Source organism: Plectropomus leopardus, chromosome 11 (assembly GCF_008729295.1).
Source record: "Plectropomus leopardus isolate mb chromosome 11, YSFRI_Pleo_2.0, whole genome shotgun sequence".
Classification (NCBI taxonomy): Eukaryota; Metazoa; Chordata; class Actinopteri; order Perciformes; family Serranidae; genus Plectropomus; species Plectropomus leopardus.
Window position 1 is genome coordinate 8,857,337 of NC_056473.1, and position 12,892 is coordinate 8,870,228.

Genomic DNA, 12,892 nt, shown 5'->3' on the forward strand with positions numbered 1-12,892 from the left:
AATTATATTTACCATGCGCCTGCAGCAATAACACTTTAACAAACTATTTTTGCTAAAAAGCTCAAAGACTAAAAAAGAAATATTTGTACGGCTTCCCTGATACTACTGAGGAACTGGAGGCAAAACACCCACCTCCATATGAAGAATGGACTACGACAAAGGCTCAGCTGGCTGCTTATGAAAAGGTGACATACTTTCTATTGAACAAACTTGATCAGCTTACATGGGGCCCTTTCACTGACTGGCTACGTGCAGCTTAAGGGTCAATGCAATAGCCTGATGTAAGAGAAAGCTGGCTGGGTTTAACCTTGGAGATGATGTTAGTGTGTGAGTGTATGTGTCAGTATTATTATTTTTGTTTCATGTATTCTTCTCGTTGTGTTTGTTCCCTTTTTTCCCCAATTTGTAAAATGCACTCGGAAATATTTAAGTATATATGACACTTAGTTATGATCGATGTTTGATTTGTTGTATAAACTTCCAATAAAAAGAAAATGTGCATCATAAAAAATTAGAATAAAATAAAATAACCGTACCTCAGGGATTCAACTTGCTGAACTGCATGAAAAGGTGACAGGGGTTGACAAGCGATGCTAGTCAGTGGTGTAGAACACACTGCAGAACTAGAGCGGTGAATGTTATAAAAATTATTTAAAAATTAATTAAATTTCAGAATCTCTGTTTGATCTGGCCCATGGGCAAATAGGCCAGTAAACACACGTGAGAAGCTGTGAAATTGTGGTTTAAAACACTGGAGGAAGCAAAAGACAATATATAGGTCTCCAGTAAATCACCCCAGAATCAAATATTTGTGCGTATAAGGTCAGTTTAACTGGTATCTGGTAACTTTACAAACTTGGGGGGGAAAGGTCAAAGGTCGATTAGCTTGATGTACTTGTCAACTGAGGAATGTTTATCCCTTTTAATGGTTTGAATACTCTGTGAATAGTCTGAATGCTTAACAAACTGATTAGCTGTCACAGAATTTATGTTGCATTCAGAGGATTTTTGCAGTTATGACATGTGTGACAAAATCACTACTACCTTTTTAATTAGAAGAAAAAACAAAACAAAACCCATCCCTCTATTTATCCCCACTGAAAGCCTATTATAATGCACTGTTGACCACCTAATTTATCCCAGCATGACTGGATAATTGTGTAAAAAAAGCACAGAGCCCAAAATGCTGCACTTGATTCTTACAAATGTCAGCAGGGCATACAGGGAAGAATCTGGTGAGACAGACATTACGAGTCAGCTCCATCTGTTCTTTGATGACACTCAATTAAAACGAATGCTTGATTTTGTAAATAACAGAGAAACATGGCTGAAATGTGTTTTTATTTTTAAATGACTTAACCATTTTCCATCCACATTAATATGTCCAAAAGATGGAATTCATGATTTACCAAGTGCTGCCCATTTTTAGCCTTCTTGGTGCAATCTATATACAAATCTATATACACAACGACTTCAAGATGTCAAATATTTGACAAGTGATGCTGCACGATCCTTTGGATTGGCAAACAAATAAGAAATAAAGGTTAGAACCTTTTGCGATAACAACATCTCACAAATCAATTCACATTATGACAAGTTTTTTTTCCTCATAATTTTTAGAAAATAAAAAAAAAAAGCAGTGAAAAACAAACCCTCCTGATTCCATCAAAGTAGAAACAGGAACTGCAGAAAAAGGAAAGGCCTGGAGGCGATGAAGCATAAAATACTATGTACAATAAAAAGCGCGATCTAAGATGCAGGTTTCAAGGGTTTGTTCCTGAATGGGCAGATATTGGCAGGCTCACTCGCCACTGGAGTTTATTTTGTGAGTCGTGCTCGACTGACTGGTTACTGAGGAGTCACACGTAGGAGCGAGGGACGAGTGAAAGCAGAATTTCCTCAGGACGCTGTGTCATAAATAAAGTATGTTGTGACCACTTAGTGATCGGTGGATCTGCGGAGCACTCTGATTGGCCGGCTGTCCAGTTTTCACAGTGCAATGTCGCGGTGGCACAGTGTGTCAGACCCCAGAGGCCGCCTGGCTATTATAATCGGTCGACTCCATTTTGAGGATGTAAGGGATGATGCTGTCGATCTGCACGTTGCCGATGAGCCCGGCGAAGAACAGCTCCTCTGTGACAGCTGCACTTATCAGCCTGAGGGCAGGGAGACGCAGCAACAGCTTGGATAACCTGAGAGCGATGAGGGGGAAATGAGACATAAAATTTAAATGTGTGTAATGCAGCAAGTACATCGTTGGTATCGTCATAAACCTGTCTTGAGCAATTTTGCATGTTTATATTATAACCTCTTTGTCAGTGAGCTAGCACTATGAGGTAAAGCTACTCACCGGTACGAGTCTTCTGGGTAGGTCCTGGTTACGTAGTCCTGCAGCTCCATATAGGCTTTCTCCTGAAACCGCTCTATCTGTGGAGTATTATCTATGCCTGGGTGATCTGATACAAAAAAAAGCACATGTACATAATCAGAACATGCACATTTGACCCTATGTTAAGTTTTAGTTCAAGATTTTCCTCTACTGCCCAGTTCAGACCAAAGATTCCCGACAAGATGAATAGAACAATGCACAGAAAAGTTGCAGGGGAATAAACTGCCTCGTTTTAGCGACACTCTGGCTGATGGTGTCACCTGTGACAATAGATTCTTTAAATAATGGACGTAACTACTGTGACGTCACCCATTGGTTTGTGGACTCCTCCCAGCCATCCTGGGTTATTTAGAGTGAAAAGTGACCATAATTGGATGACAGGGTGGAGCTGTGGAGGAGGGTTTCAGGTAGCTGGCATACATGGAAAGAGAGCTGTAACGGTAAAATGGAGAAACCTACGTGACAGTAAGCCTAACTTTACGTCGACAGCTACTGAAAATAAACTTGCAGCTCTGTTACATTATGTGGAAGTTTATCCCTGGAAAATTATTGTAATAATTTCATTAAACACAACAAAATTTTCATGACTTTTCCAAAACTTTCGATGACTTTTACTAATTCCATAACTTTTCCAGGCCTGTAAAATGTGATTGTGAAATTCCATAACTTTTCCAGGTTTTCCATGGCCTCCGAGGATGCCTCTTGCCTGTGACTCAGTTTGTCAAGTTGCCAGATGCTGCTTTTAGAAGATAATGCACGTCAACTGTTTCAGCAGCCGATTGGCTTGTAGCAAAGTCCGCTGTTAGCAGACAGCGTGTTTGCTTGATGTGGCGTTCTCTCACAACGGCCCTCTGTTCCCGCCAAACCCGTGGCGATTTGCACATATGTCAGTCTCCGTTCTCACTGTGTGTTGATGTCAGACGTTGGGTCGCTGCTGGTGCTCACTGTATGTGCGTATGTCACACTCACATACTCACTGACTGATTAATCTGTGCTGGTAATTTTATCATTGTGGCATATTTATTATGAATATGGTCCGTCTAAGGCTCAAGTCATTTTGTTCATGTTCTTGCTGTTTCATCACTACTAGAAATGCAAATGCAGCAAGTATCTCACTATCACTCTCCCCATTGATATTTTAATGAGCTACAAATTATATTCAGCGACAATATAAGCCTGAAAAGCAAGTCAGAATGGAAGTAGAGGGTTGTTGCTATAGAGATGATACACAGTCTCGTCTGTTTGCATTGGTGTAAGCTGGCAGGTTTTCAGAATAGACCAGCACACTGCAAGTAGTTGCAGGTTTCAAGTCTTCTCGTTGTGAATATTTGGTCTGAACTGCAGTTTGGTATTCTGAGCTAACAGGAGGACAAGAACTCAAGTATGTAATTTTCCTTGAGTAAACTGGCCAGTCGTCTACGCACCAGGACTAAAGAGAACGATGGCTTTGAGGTAGGCATATTCGTAAGAGTCTGGGGACAGCTTGGTCATGCTGTTACAGAACTCCTGCATCCTCCAGATGTGCTCCATTACCAGTTTTACTCGCTCTGGGGACAGCTTATCTGAAAGGGATGTAAAACAAAAAAAGAGGGATGTAAGGGGCAGATCATTAGTGTAGCTTCTTTCAAACTCAAGACAAACTGCGCTACAAAAATTAACATGACAGATCTTAAATACTACATGGCATAATTCTTCTCCCCTCTGCATCACCGTTTGAAGTTGGATTCGTGTTTTAAAGCTTGTAGGTTACAAACAGCAGAGCCCTCCTACCTTCCTGTAAGCTGGTCTGCAGATGGTTGATAATGGCACTTAGGATGGTACCAACATTCATAACGTTGGAGCACTGTGCCAGACCCAGGGCGAACAGCTCATTCCAGCAGGCTTTCATTAAGTTAATGTCATTGTCCTGACCACTGTGACACAAAATAAGATTCATGTAAGTTCATCACAGAGAACTGTGTGGCCAACAGGGCTGTACCAAATGGCTGTTTTTGACATTCAAAGCTCCTATTTAGTTTTTTTTTTTTAAATGGTGATTCAAAGGTCTGTCATCATATTTTATAACATCATAATTTTATCATGAACAAAACAAAAAACAAACAAACCATGAACAAAATCCTCATTTGAACTGATTCATGAGATTGACTGAGTTAGTCTTGTTTTTGTTTTAATTTAATCAGCTTTCTTTAATGAATGAATGTTATTTATGCTGCTTAGATTGCTACTGGACCACCTTGTAAATACAGATGTGTGCCTCCCTTTGTGTGGAGTGAGCTGGAGAGCAAACAGTTTTCTGACCGCAGAAGAAATATTTTTTAAAAGCTGAATGCCAACTGATATGGATTAAAGCTGAACTTTCCCTTTTTATAAAAACATGTTGTGAATTTTGGAAATGATTACATCTAACTTTTTTAAAATAAATTCTGACATTTGCAGTTTGCAAGTGTGCAGAACTGTGGCGCCGTGGTTAGCACTATCACCTCACAGCAAACGGGCTCCAAGTTCGAAACCGCTGGCCAGCTTGGGCCCTACTTTGTGGAGTTTGCATGTTTTCCTTGTGTCAGCGTGGGTTTTCTGCGGCTTCCTTTCACAGTCCAAAGACGTGCAGGTTAGGTTAGTTTGTGACTTTAAATTGGCCGTAGGTGTGTATGTGTACGTGAATGGTTGTCTGTCTGGATGTGTGTCAGCCCTGTGACAGTCTGACGCCCTGTCCAAGGTGTACCCCGCCCGACTTGCCAAATGTCAGCTGGGATATCCTCCAGCAACTCTATATCACGATAAGCAGTTAAGGGAAATAAATGGATGAATAGTTTACAAGTTCTGGAATTTTGCGGATCACAAGAGTCTGAAACAATCCTACGCAGCCACCACTAAAATCTAATTCCACAAATAATGTAATACTTATAACATTAACGTAGTCTAATCTTGATCTGAAAATCTGCAAAAATACTGTGTTTAAACAGAATGAAAACACATGCAAAAAATAAATAAAAGCTTAGCATTTGGATTTTGATTTATAAATTGAATGTCAGCACTATGACTGAAGCTTCAAACTATTTGGCACAGCCGCAGTGACCACATAAGGGATTTATAACTGATATATCATGACACAATCTAATGCAACTATTAAAAATCTGTTTTTATTAAACAATAAAAAAATTCTTGTGACAAAAGCTTACCCAAGGGTTTGAAAGGCAGGGATTGAGCGAGCCCAGTGCATAGAGAGAAAAAGAAGCCGGGAAGCTGACTCACAGATGTAGTTGACATTGAGGTACTCTGGCACAGGCAAAGGCATCATAAGCTGTGGGAACACGGTGAAGTAAAGAGGGAAACGTGACCGCAGTGTTCATCAGAAAAATGTGGAACTCAGTAAAACATAAGCAGGGGTTTTGGTCTCAGCTTTCAGCGCGAGAGTAGGGATCAGGGACAGTGCTTTTACCTTGAAAGGGATATGGCTGTCAGAGAGTATAGGTCCCTCTAACTCCACCACAGGACCTGACTGGTCCCCTGACATCAGCTGCATTGTGGCCTCCAAGGAATCTCCCGCTGGGCCATCATTAGGGTGCAGGACTTTGGCAAGGGTGTCAAAAGCTCTAATTGTAAGCAAAATATGGACAGAAAAAAAGAACATTAAATGATCCACGTTTTGGGTTATTTTTAATAGATACATTTAATAGATTGTAGCTTAAACAAAAAGTCAAATAGGTTTTGTCCACAGTGTCATGGAACAAATTAGGCAGAAAAAATTACAAAAGCCAATTTTAAAAATACAAAAGTCAATTTCATTTTATATATATATATATATATATATTATAATATTTATATGTTTATTTATATATATATATCAAAGGCATGTTTCCTTTCAAAATCTGCAGTAAAATGAATAGAAGCAGCCAAAAGCCAAAAGGACTTAAAAAATTATTTGACATGCCAAGTGGGCAGACATGAAGAGACAGATTGAACAGAAAATCAAGAAATGCACACTATTAACAAATCAACAGAAACATATTAAAACTTTGTCAGCTACAGAAAATAAATTAACCATTATGTTTCATTGATGTAATTAAATTTATGACACACAAAACATTTTCAATGATTTCTAGTTAGTTCCATGACTTTTTCAGGCCTGGAAGATATGATTATGAAATTCTAAGACTTTTTCAGGTTTTCCATGAAAGCAGGAACCCTGGAGAAAAAACAGGACGCAACTCAAAGTAGCACTGCAGTGCACCCGCGACTTATGGTTCATTTTTCATTGACTTCGGGTGAATCTAATTAAGTCCTTAAGAGCGGAGTCAGAAACCACATGGCCCTGCAGGAAATTCTATTAAAGCGTCGTGACAAACAGAGAAGACAACAGCCCCTGGGTTTCTTTCGAGTGCTTCTGTTGATCTCTAGTATATGTATCAGCAGAAACAACTACCAGTTAGTTTCAAAGCCTCTTGATTCTTAAAGACATCTCCCTCACCGAGTGATATCACTTGCAGTTTGCTCATCCCCTTGGATGTCTGTCATTGAGCTGTCCCCGTTGCTGAGTGTTTCAACTCCCATCAGATCATTGTCGCCGTCGATTGCCTCCCTGGCCTTGTTGAGGTGGGCGAGGGACGTCACTACATTGGCCAGTGTGCCGAGGTCACCTTGAGATGGATCATCCTGCTGAAAAGGCAGCAGTCATTATTGAGTTTCATAAACATGGAAGACTGAATTAGTTTGCAGTTGAAAAAAACTGAAAAAAAAAAGAAACACAAAAACAGAACTGGTCCGTGTTAAACAAGAAATGAGTCTTTTCTTAAATATAAGTTATCAATCTAATGTATTTAAAACCCTTATATTTTCAGGGGCTTTAAAATTTAAGAAGCAACAATATGTCAAACTTTAGTTAAATATCATTTGACTGTATCAGTGTTACCTTGTCAGGGGATGCTGGAATCAGGATGGTGTTTTCCAGCTTAGAGAAGGGTTGTTGAATGTTGAGCAACATGTTTGACTCGAGCAAACTTGTAGACCTGAAGTAAGAGATTTAACATTTCACGTATATAACTGCATTATGTAACATAGGACCATGCAATAGGATTAAGTCATTACTCAAAGTCTAACTTGTTTATTAGTTACACATGTACAGTCTAATTCAATTCTGTCCAAAGCAACAAATCCCATCTTTATTATACTGGGTAGATAAAGACAATATGTCCAAAAGATGCTCAGACAACTGTGTGGTCATTTTTGAGGCTGTAGTTCAAAGTGGTGTTGTACTGGACTCCATTACATTGAGAGGTGTTTCTAGTTCCACTTCTGAGGTCAGACAGGTCTGCTTTGTGTCCCCAGAGTTAGAACTAAACACGGAGAAGTGGCATTTGGTTTTTATGCACCATACAGTATATCTGGAACAAACTCCCAGAAAACTTCTGGTCTGCTGCAGCTCTGAAGACTTTTCTATTTGCTGCTGCCTCTTATTAAATCAAATAATTGTCCATTGCTAAAACTGCACTGTAACCATTATTCTTGTATTGTGTATGTGTCTTATTATATTTTAGCTTGTTTTATTCTCTGCTCTCTTGCTCTTTAATGACTGTTTTCATTGTATTTAAATGTCCTTTTATAATGTGTTGCTTTGGCACTTATTATTTTCTCTGTGTAATGTAGAGCCATACAAATTGCTTTGTTGCTGAAATGTGCAATAAATATAAACAAGCCATTCCTAGTTTCCATTTTCCCCAAGATTGTCAATAGGAAGGACAAAATTTGTGAAACAACTTTCAATATAATGCAGTCCAATAAAACAGAGAATTATTAGAAATTTCATATTATGTAAAGATGTTTATTGTGTTGCATTAGACTATATTGATGTATGCAACAAACTAGTAAAATAAAGTATATTTTATTGTGTACAGTGGCTGTACCTTGCAGTTTCTTTGTCTGACACAAAAGTGGGTGTGGCAGCCAGAGGGCTGCACAGGTTCTTGCGGATGTAGATCTTCTCAGTGGAAGCGGCACAGTTGACAGATTTCTCTCTGGTGGTCACTTCGACAGGCTTCCTCTCACACTGCACCGCTAAAGACAAAACAAAGACATCAGACTTTAATCTGTGTGAGCCCTTGATAACATACACACCACTGTTTATATAGAATATTACAGTCTCTTACAATCCTGTTTCATGCCCAGAGCGATGCAGCGCTGCAGTCGACAGTACTGGCAGCGGTTTCGGTGGAGCTTGTTGATGGCACACTCTCCGGAGCCCCTGCATGTGTACACCAGATTCTTCCTAATGCTGCGCTTGAAGAAGCCCTTACAGCCCTCACAGCTGACAGCTCCGTAATGACGCCCTGAGAGAGGAAAAGAGACAGCAGGGTCAGGTTGGCCACTGCTTACACATGTGTGTTACAGAAAAATAATAAAGTTAAAGTAAAATTAAACTTAATTCCTACCTGAGGCCTTGTCCCCACAGACAACGCAGTACTCCACAACCGGCTTCACAATGGACTGGTCTGACCCTTCAGTCACAAACTGACAAACAAGACCCAAGACAATGGAATAATTTAATACAGCAAACACTGCAATAAGTTTAGACTGACTAAACATGTTCGTGCTTCAGTCATAAGACCTTTCAGTAACTTGTTTATCACTACTGGCTGCAAGAAGCCTCTAATATCCTGTGGCGATACCTGAATCTGCTGCCCAGCCAGATCAGGGGAGGCAAACAACAGCTGGTTAACCCCAGAGCCGTCTGGAGTGGTGAGGATGACCTTGTTTGGTGAGCCCTCCTGCTTGGCCAGGATCACCTTCCCAGCAGGGGAATAGTCAGCGTTTGCTAAGATAAACTGCTGCTTTCCAGGGGAAGATGGCTCGAGTGCTGTGACGATCTGGATCTTCTGGCCAGTCTGCTGATCAGTTACAATCTATAAAATAATAATAATAAAAAAAAAACAAAACATAAGTGAGTGCTGACCATATATGCAGAAAAAAGTTGAGCAAGCGAAGCGAAGGAGAAGTTGAGCTAATACTATTAGGGATGCATTACATAAGATTTTATGCTGATATCTGATGTGCCGATATAAAAACAAACCTTCTGGCTGATAACAAATACAGATTGTGATATATTCAGTTCTTTCCCCACCTAAATTTAGTGATCATCAAGTCTCTTCTGTAGTGGAATTAATATCATAAAATGCATAGTCTTATCGTGATGGCCCACCAGCAGATGGAGACATGAAAGCCACTGTTTTTCAGTGTATGTAATATTCATTCATTGTGCAAAATATGAAATATACTTCAACTTGACTTCAATCTTTAATCTAATTTTGACAAAATTGTGTGCCAAATTGTGAGTTTATTTATGGATGCACAATTATATCAGCACGCCATCAATATCAACAGATAGCCCAAAATGACCATGTCTGCCAATATGATGTTTTAATTATGCAACTTTAATTGTTGAAATGGGTCAATTTGCCCTGGTTTTGGCTAATGTCAGGATTCTCTCAGGCGAAGTATCACCCGTACCTGTTAAAGAAGGATGAAATTACATTTTTTTTAAAAATGTTACATAAACAAAAATGGCATGTTTTACATAAAACCTAAGTTGTAGTAGTTTTCTGATTTTGCACAGTGAATATATACATTTTGAGAAAAAAAATGTATTTCATGCCAGAGGGCGGTCACAATAAGAGCAGGCATAATAATATACAAATCCCATTACAGGAGAGACTTGATGTTCTCTGCAATTAAATGGGAAGAAGTGCATGTGTTGGTATCTATCAGCATATCTGATATTGTCAAAAACCCCATCCTGTGCACAACTAGGTTAATCACACACATTGAAAAAAGAAGAGAATTTCTGTTTGTTGAAAGGCTGCCACATCACCTGGATTCGGTGTCCTAATGCCATGTTGCTGTCTGCTGACACAAGTTGAATCCTTTGAGTCTGTCCATCCATTCTGATACTGCATGCACCTTCTTCTACTGCTCTTCACATCAGTACCCCATGAGGCTTGAGCACCTGTAGAGTGAGCATATGTTTTACTTTATGTCCTATTAAAACAAACTTTGGGTCAAGTAAAAAAAAAAAAAAAGAAGAAAAATCCTTTGAGGAAAAGGGTGACTTTGTTCTGTTATTTTCTTTCTACCATCAAGTACCATGAAGAATGCCTTTCGATACATCCTATTTTTTAAAGGCTAAGCAATATCTTAAAACATCCAAATGCTGTAGATGTTTGCAAATGTGTGTGTTCTGGCTGGGGACTACTTTTTAGCAGATATGTAAACATTAGGTGTTCTGGCAGGTATTTACAGAAGTTGACTGTATGTGGGATTGGTGCAAAATAATTTACAGTGTCCATGTTCAGCGTAATGCAGGAACATGTCACCCAGTGCAACAGCTGGGTTAAATTAAGTGTTTTTAATGCTTCTGGACAACACTGAAGGGTTATTATGAGGAGGAATAAGCTGGGTCGGGCTCACTGTCATTAGGGTAAATTAACTGTTGAGTTACGTGCGTAATGAAGGCCCCTGAAAACATTTCACAAAATTTTTACCATGTTTCATACACTGTACCATAGCTCAGAGATGTAATTAAGACGGCCAGTTACAGCGAGTCGTTCTTAATAATTAACATTACAACCATTCCTATCACTCCCATTTATTAGTTTAACGTCTCCTCTCCCTTTCTCTATGAGATATTTATGGCCTAAACAAGGTCGTTATTTCTACATGATGCTAAGACCTAGCTACGCCAAAACGAGCTTGAAATTATCTGTAATGAACCAACTGTTAAAATGCAAACATCTGATTCATGTTATTGCGTGCCACTAACTACTGTTAGTTTGTGGCCTATGCTAACCAATGTAGCCGGCGCTAGCTCGAAACTGTACTATTGGTGGCCTTCATATAAAATACGACTTAATATCGCTGTAAAGTGACAATGAATGAGCGGTAGAGCTGCAGTAGCAACACAAACAAGCTGTTGACAGCCATCTATTCAAAATCGATACGGAAGATAAAGGTATTTCTTTTCCTGTGGGTGAAAGGTCAACATTGAAGGGTTAAAGCATGCTAGGGTTCAGGGCCCATGATGCCGTATCGCAGAGCGAGCGGCGGGACTTCGGTTATGACACCTGGGCAAAAATCGCATTAATTCTCGCAATGGACTTCCACATCAATCGACAATTTAACAAGACAAGTGATGGTTTAACACTACGACGTGCCGCTGTCACATTCCGACTTAGATTAGTGATGTGGCTTTATAGTTTGCGGAGGCTAGTTAGCACCGCTAGCACAGCAGCTAACGGTAACACAGTTAGCTGACGGGGCTAAGCTTGTTAGCTAATTAGCATGTCGGTTAACAATATTACCGCTACTGAATAGCTACACGTAAACACATAACGTTAGATACAGAAATAGGCATGCAGTCGCATACACATACCACTATCATTGCATACCTGCCAAATGTATTTTTTTAAGCGCTGAGCTCCGGACGACAGTGCTAACGAGCTAGGCTAGCTGCTGGCTAGCTGGTAATGGTTGCTTCCCTGCTGTAGACTGAACACTCCCTCCCTTCCTGTGTTACTGTCCGCTCGTGTCTCGTCCACGAACCTCTTGTGCGTCCATATCAGTAAATATCTCTTACCTGCCAGTGAGCCGTTGGGTCGATAATGTATAGCCTCCAATAAATTAATATTTTAACAGTTTGTTTCAGTTGGTGGGAGGGTCAGAGTTCGTGACCTTTTTTCATCAATAAACGGCTCACGCACATGCGCAGTGAGAGGGCCGCGGTTCACAGACTGCCCCAGCGCGCGCGCGCGCGTGTGTGTGTGTGTGTGTCAACCTGACAAACTGTGATGTTTACTTGACTTCAGTTTTTTACTTTTTGCATATGAGTTATAGCTTATCTGTAAGATCATACAGTGTATAACTAAGTCACACACTTACACAACAATATTATGACCACAAAGAGGACGGCTATTGGCACTGGTCTTTAAAGGACCCCTTTTCAATCATTGTTGACCCCTGACTAAGTGATAATTTATGGATAATTCATATTATAGTTAATGCAAAGCAGTAACAGTACAGAACAAGTGATAAACTATACAATTAACCCAAATAGTGTACACAATAATTGCAGGATTTAAAAAAAAAAAAAGCTATTGGGAATGATTTTGAGCAGGCTATATCCTGTGAATATGGCATCAGAGATAATTGTTTTTGGCATTTTAAGTACTTTAATTTTCAACAATCAAGCATACTTAATTGGCTTCTTTTCCGACAAATTCGTTGTTTTCTTCTCCCCGTCTCTTGGCTATGGTTCTAGTAGCTCTTTGATTGTTTCAACTGTGTTCCTCTCTAAAGCAAGAGGCGTTTGTTGAGCAGAGTGAATGCTCTGTGATTAGAGCTTATGTTGTGCAATAGAAGTTAAATTTTTACACTGAAGTGGATGTGATATCAAAGTCTAGTAAAAATATGATTTATTCAAAATGCAATTCAGTTACAGTACATGTTTATGTAATTTAT

General features: G+C 39.6%; 1 protein-coding gene across 3 annotated transcripts; it reads right to left on the bottom strand.

Annotated features, from left to right (window-relative positions):
• Window positions 1–1,307: 1,307 nt before the first annotated feature.
• nr2c1 (nuclear receptor subfamily 2, group C, member 1) lies at window positions 1,308–12,143 on the bottom strand. Of its 3 annotated transcripts, none has more exons than XM_042495742.1 (14): window positions 12,012–12,143; window positions 10,251–10,385; window positions 9,052–9,285; window positions 8,815–8,893; window positions 8,533–8,712; window positions 8,290–8,440; window positions 7,299–7,395; window positions 6,858–7,042; window positions 5,829–5,982; window positions 5,569–5,690; window positions 4,160–4,302; window positions 3,814–3,951; window positions 2,351–2,456; window positions 1,308–2,192 (listed from the first exon to the last, which is right to left on the bottom strand). In XM_042495742.1, exons 2-14 carry the CDS (start codon window positions 10,320–10,322, stop codon window positions 2,021–2,023), a joined length of 1,833 nt encoding a protein of 610 aa, XP_042351676.1. In that variant the 5' UTR covers window positions 10,323–10,385; window positions 12,012–12,143; the 3' UTR covers window positions 1,308–2,020. The 3 variants fall into 3 exon arrangements, with proteins under 3 accessions (XP_042351676.1, XP_042351674.1, XP_042351675.1); XM_042495740.1 differs by having other exon boundaries at window positions 6,858–7,045; XM_042495741.1 differs by lacking the exon at window positions 12,012–12,143 and adding an exon at window positions 11,824–11,987 and having other exon boundaries at window positions 6,858–7,045.
• Between the last annotated feature and the right edge of the window lie 749 nt (window positions 12,144–12,892).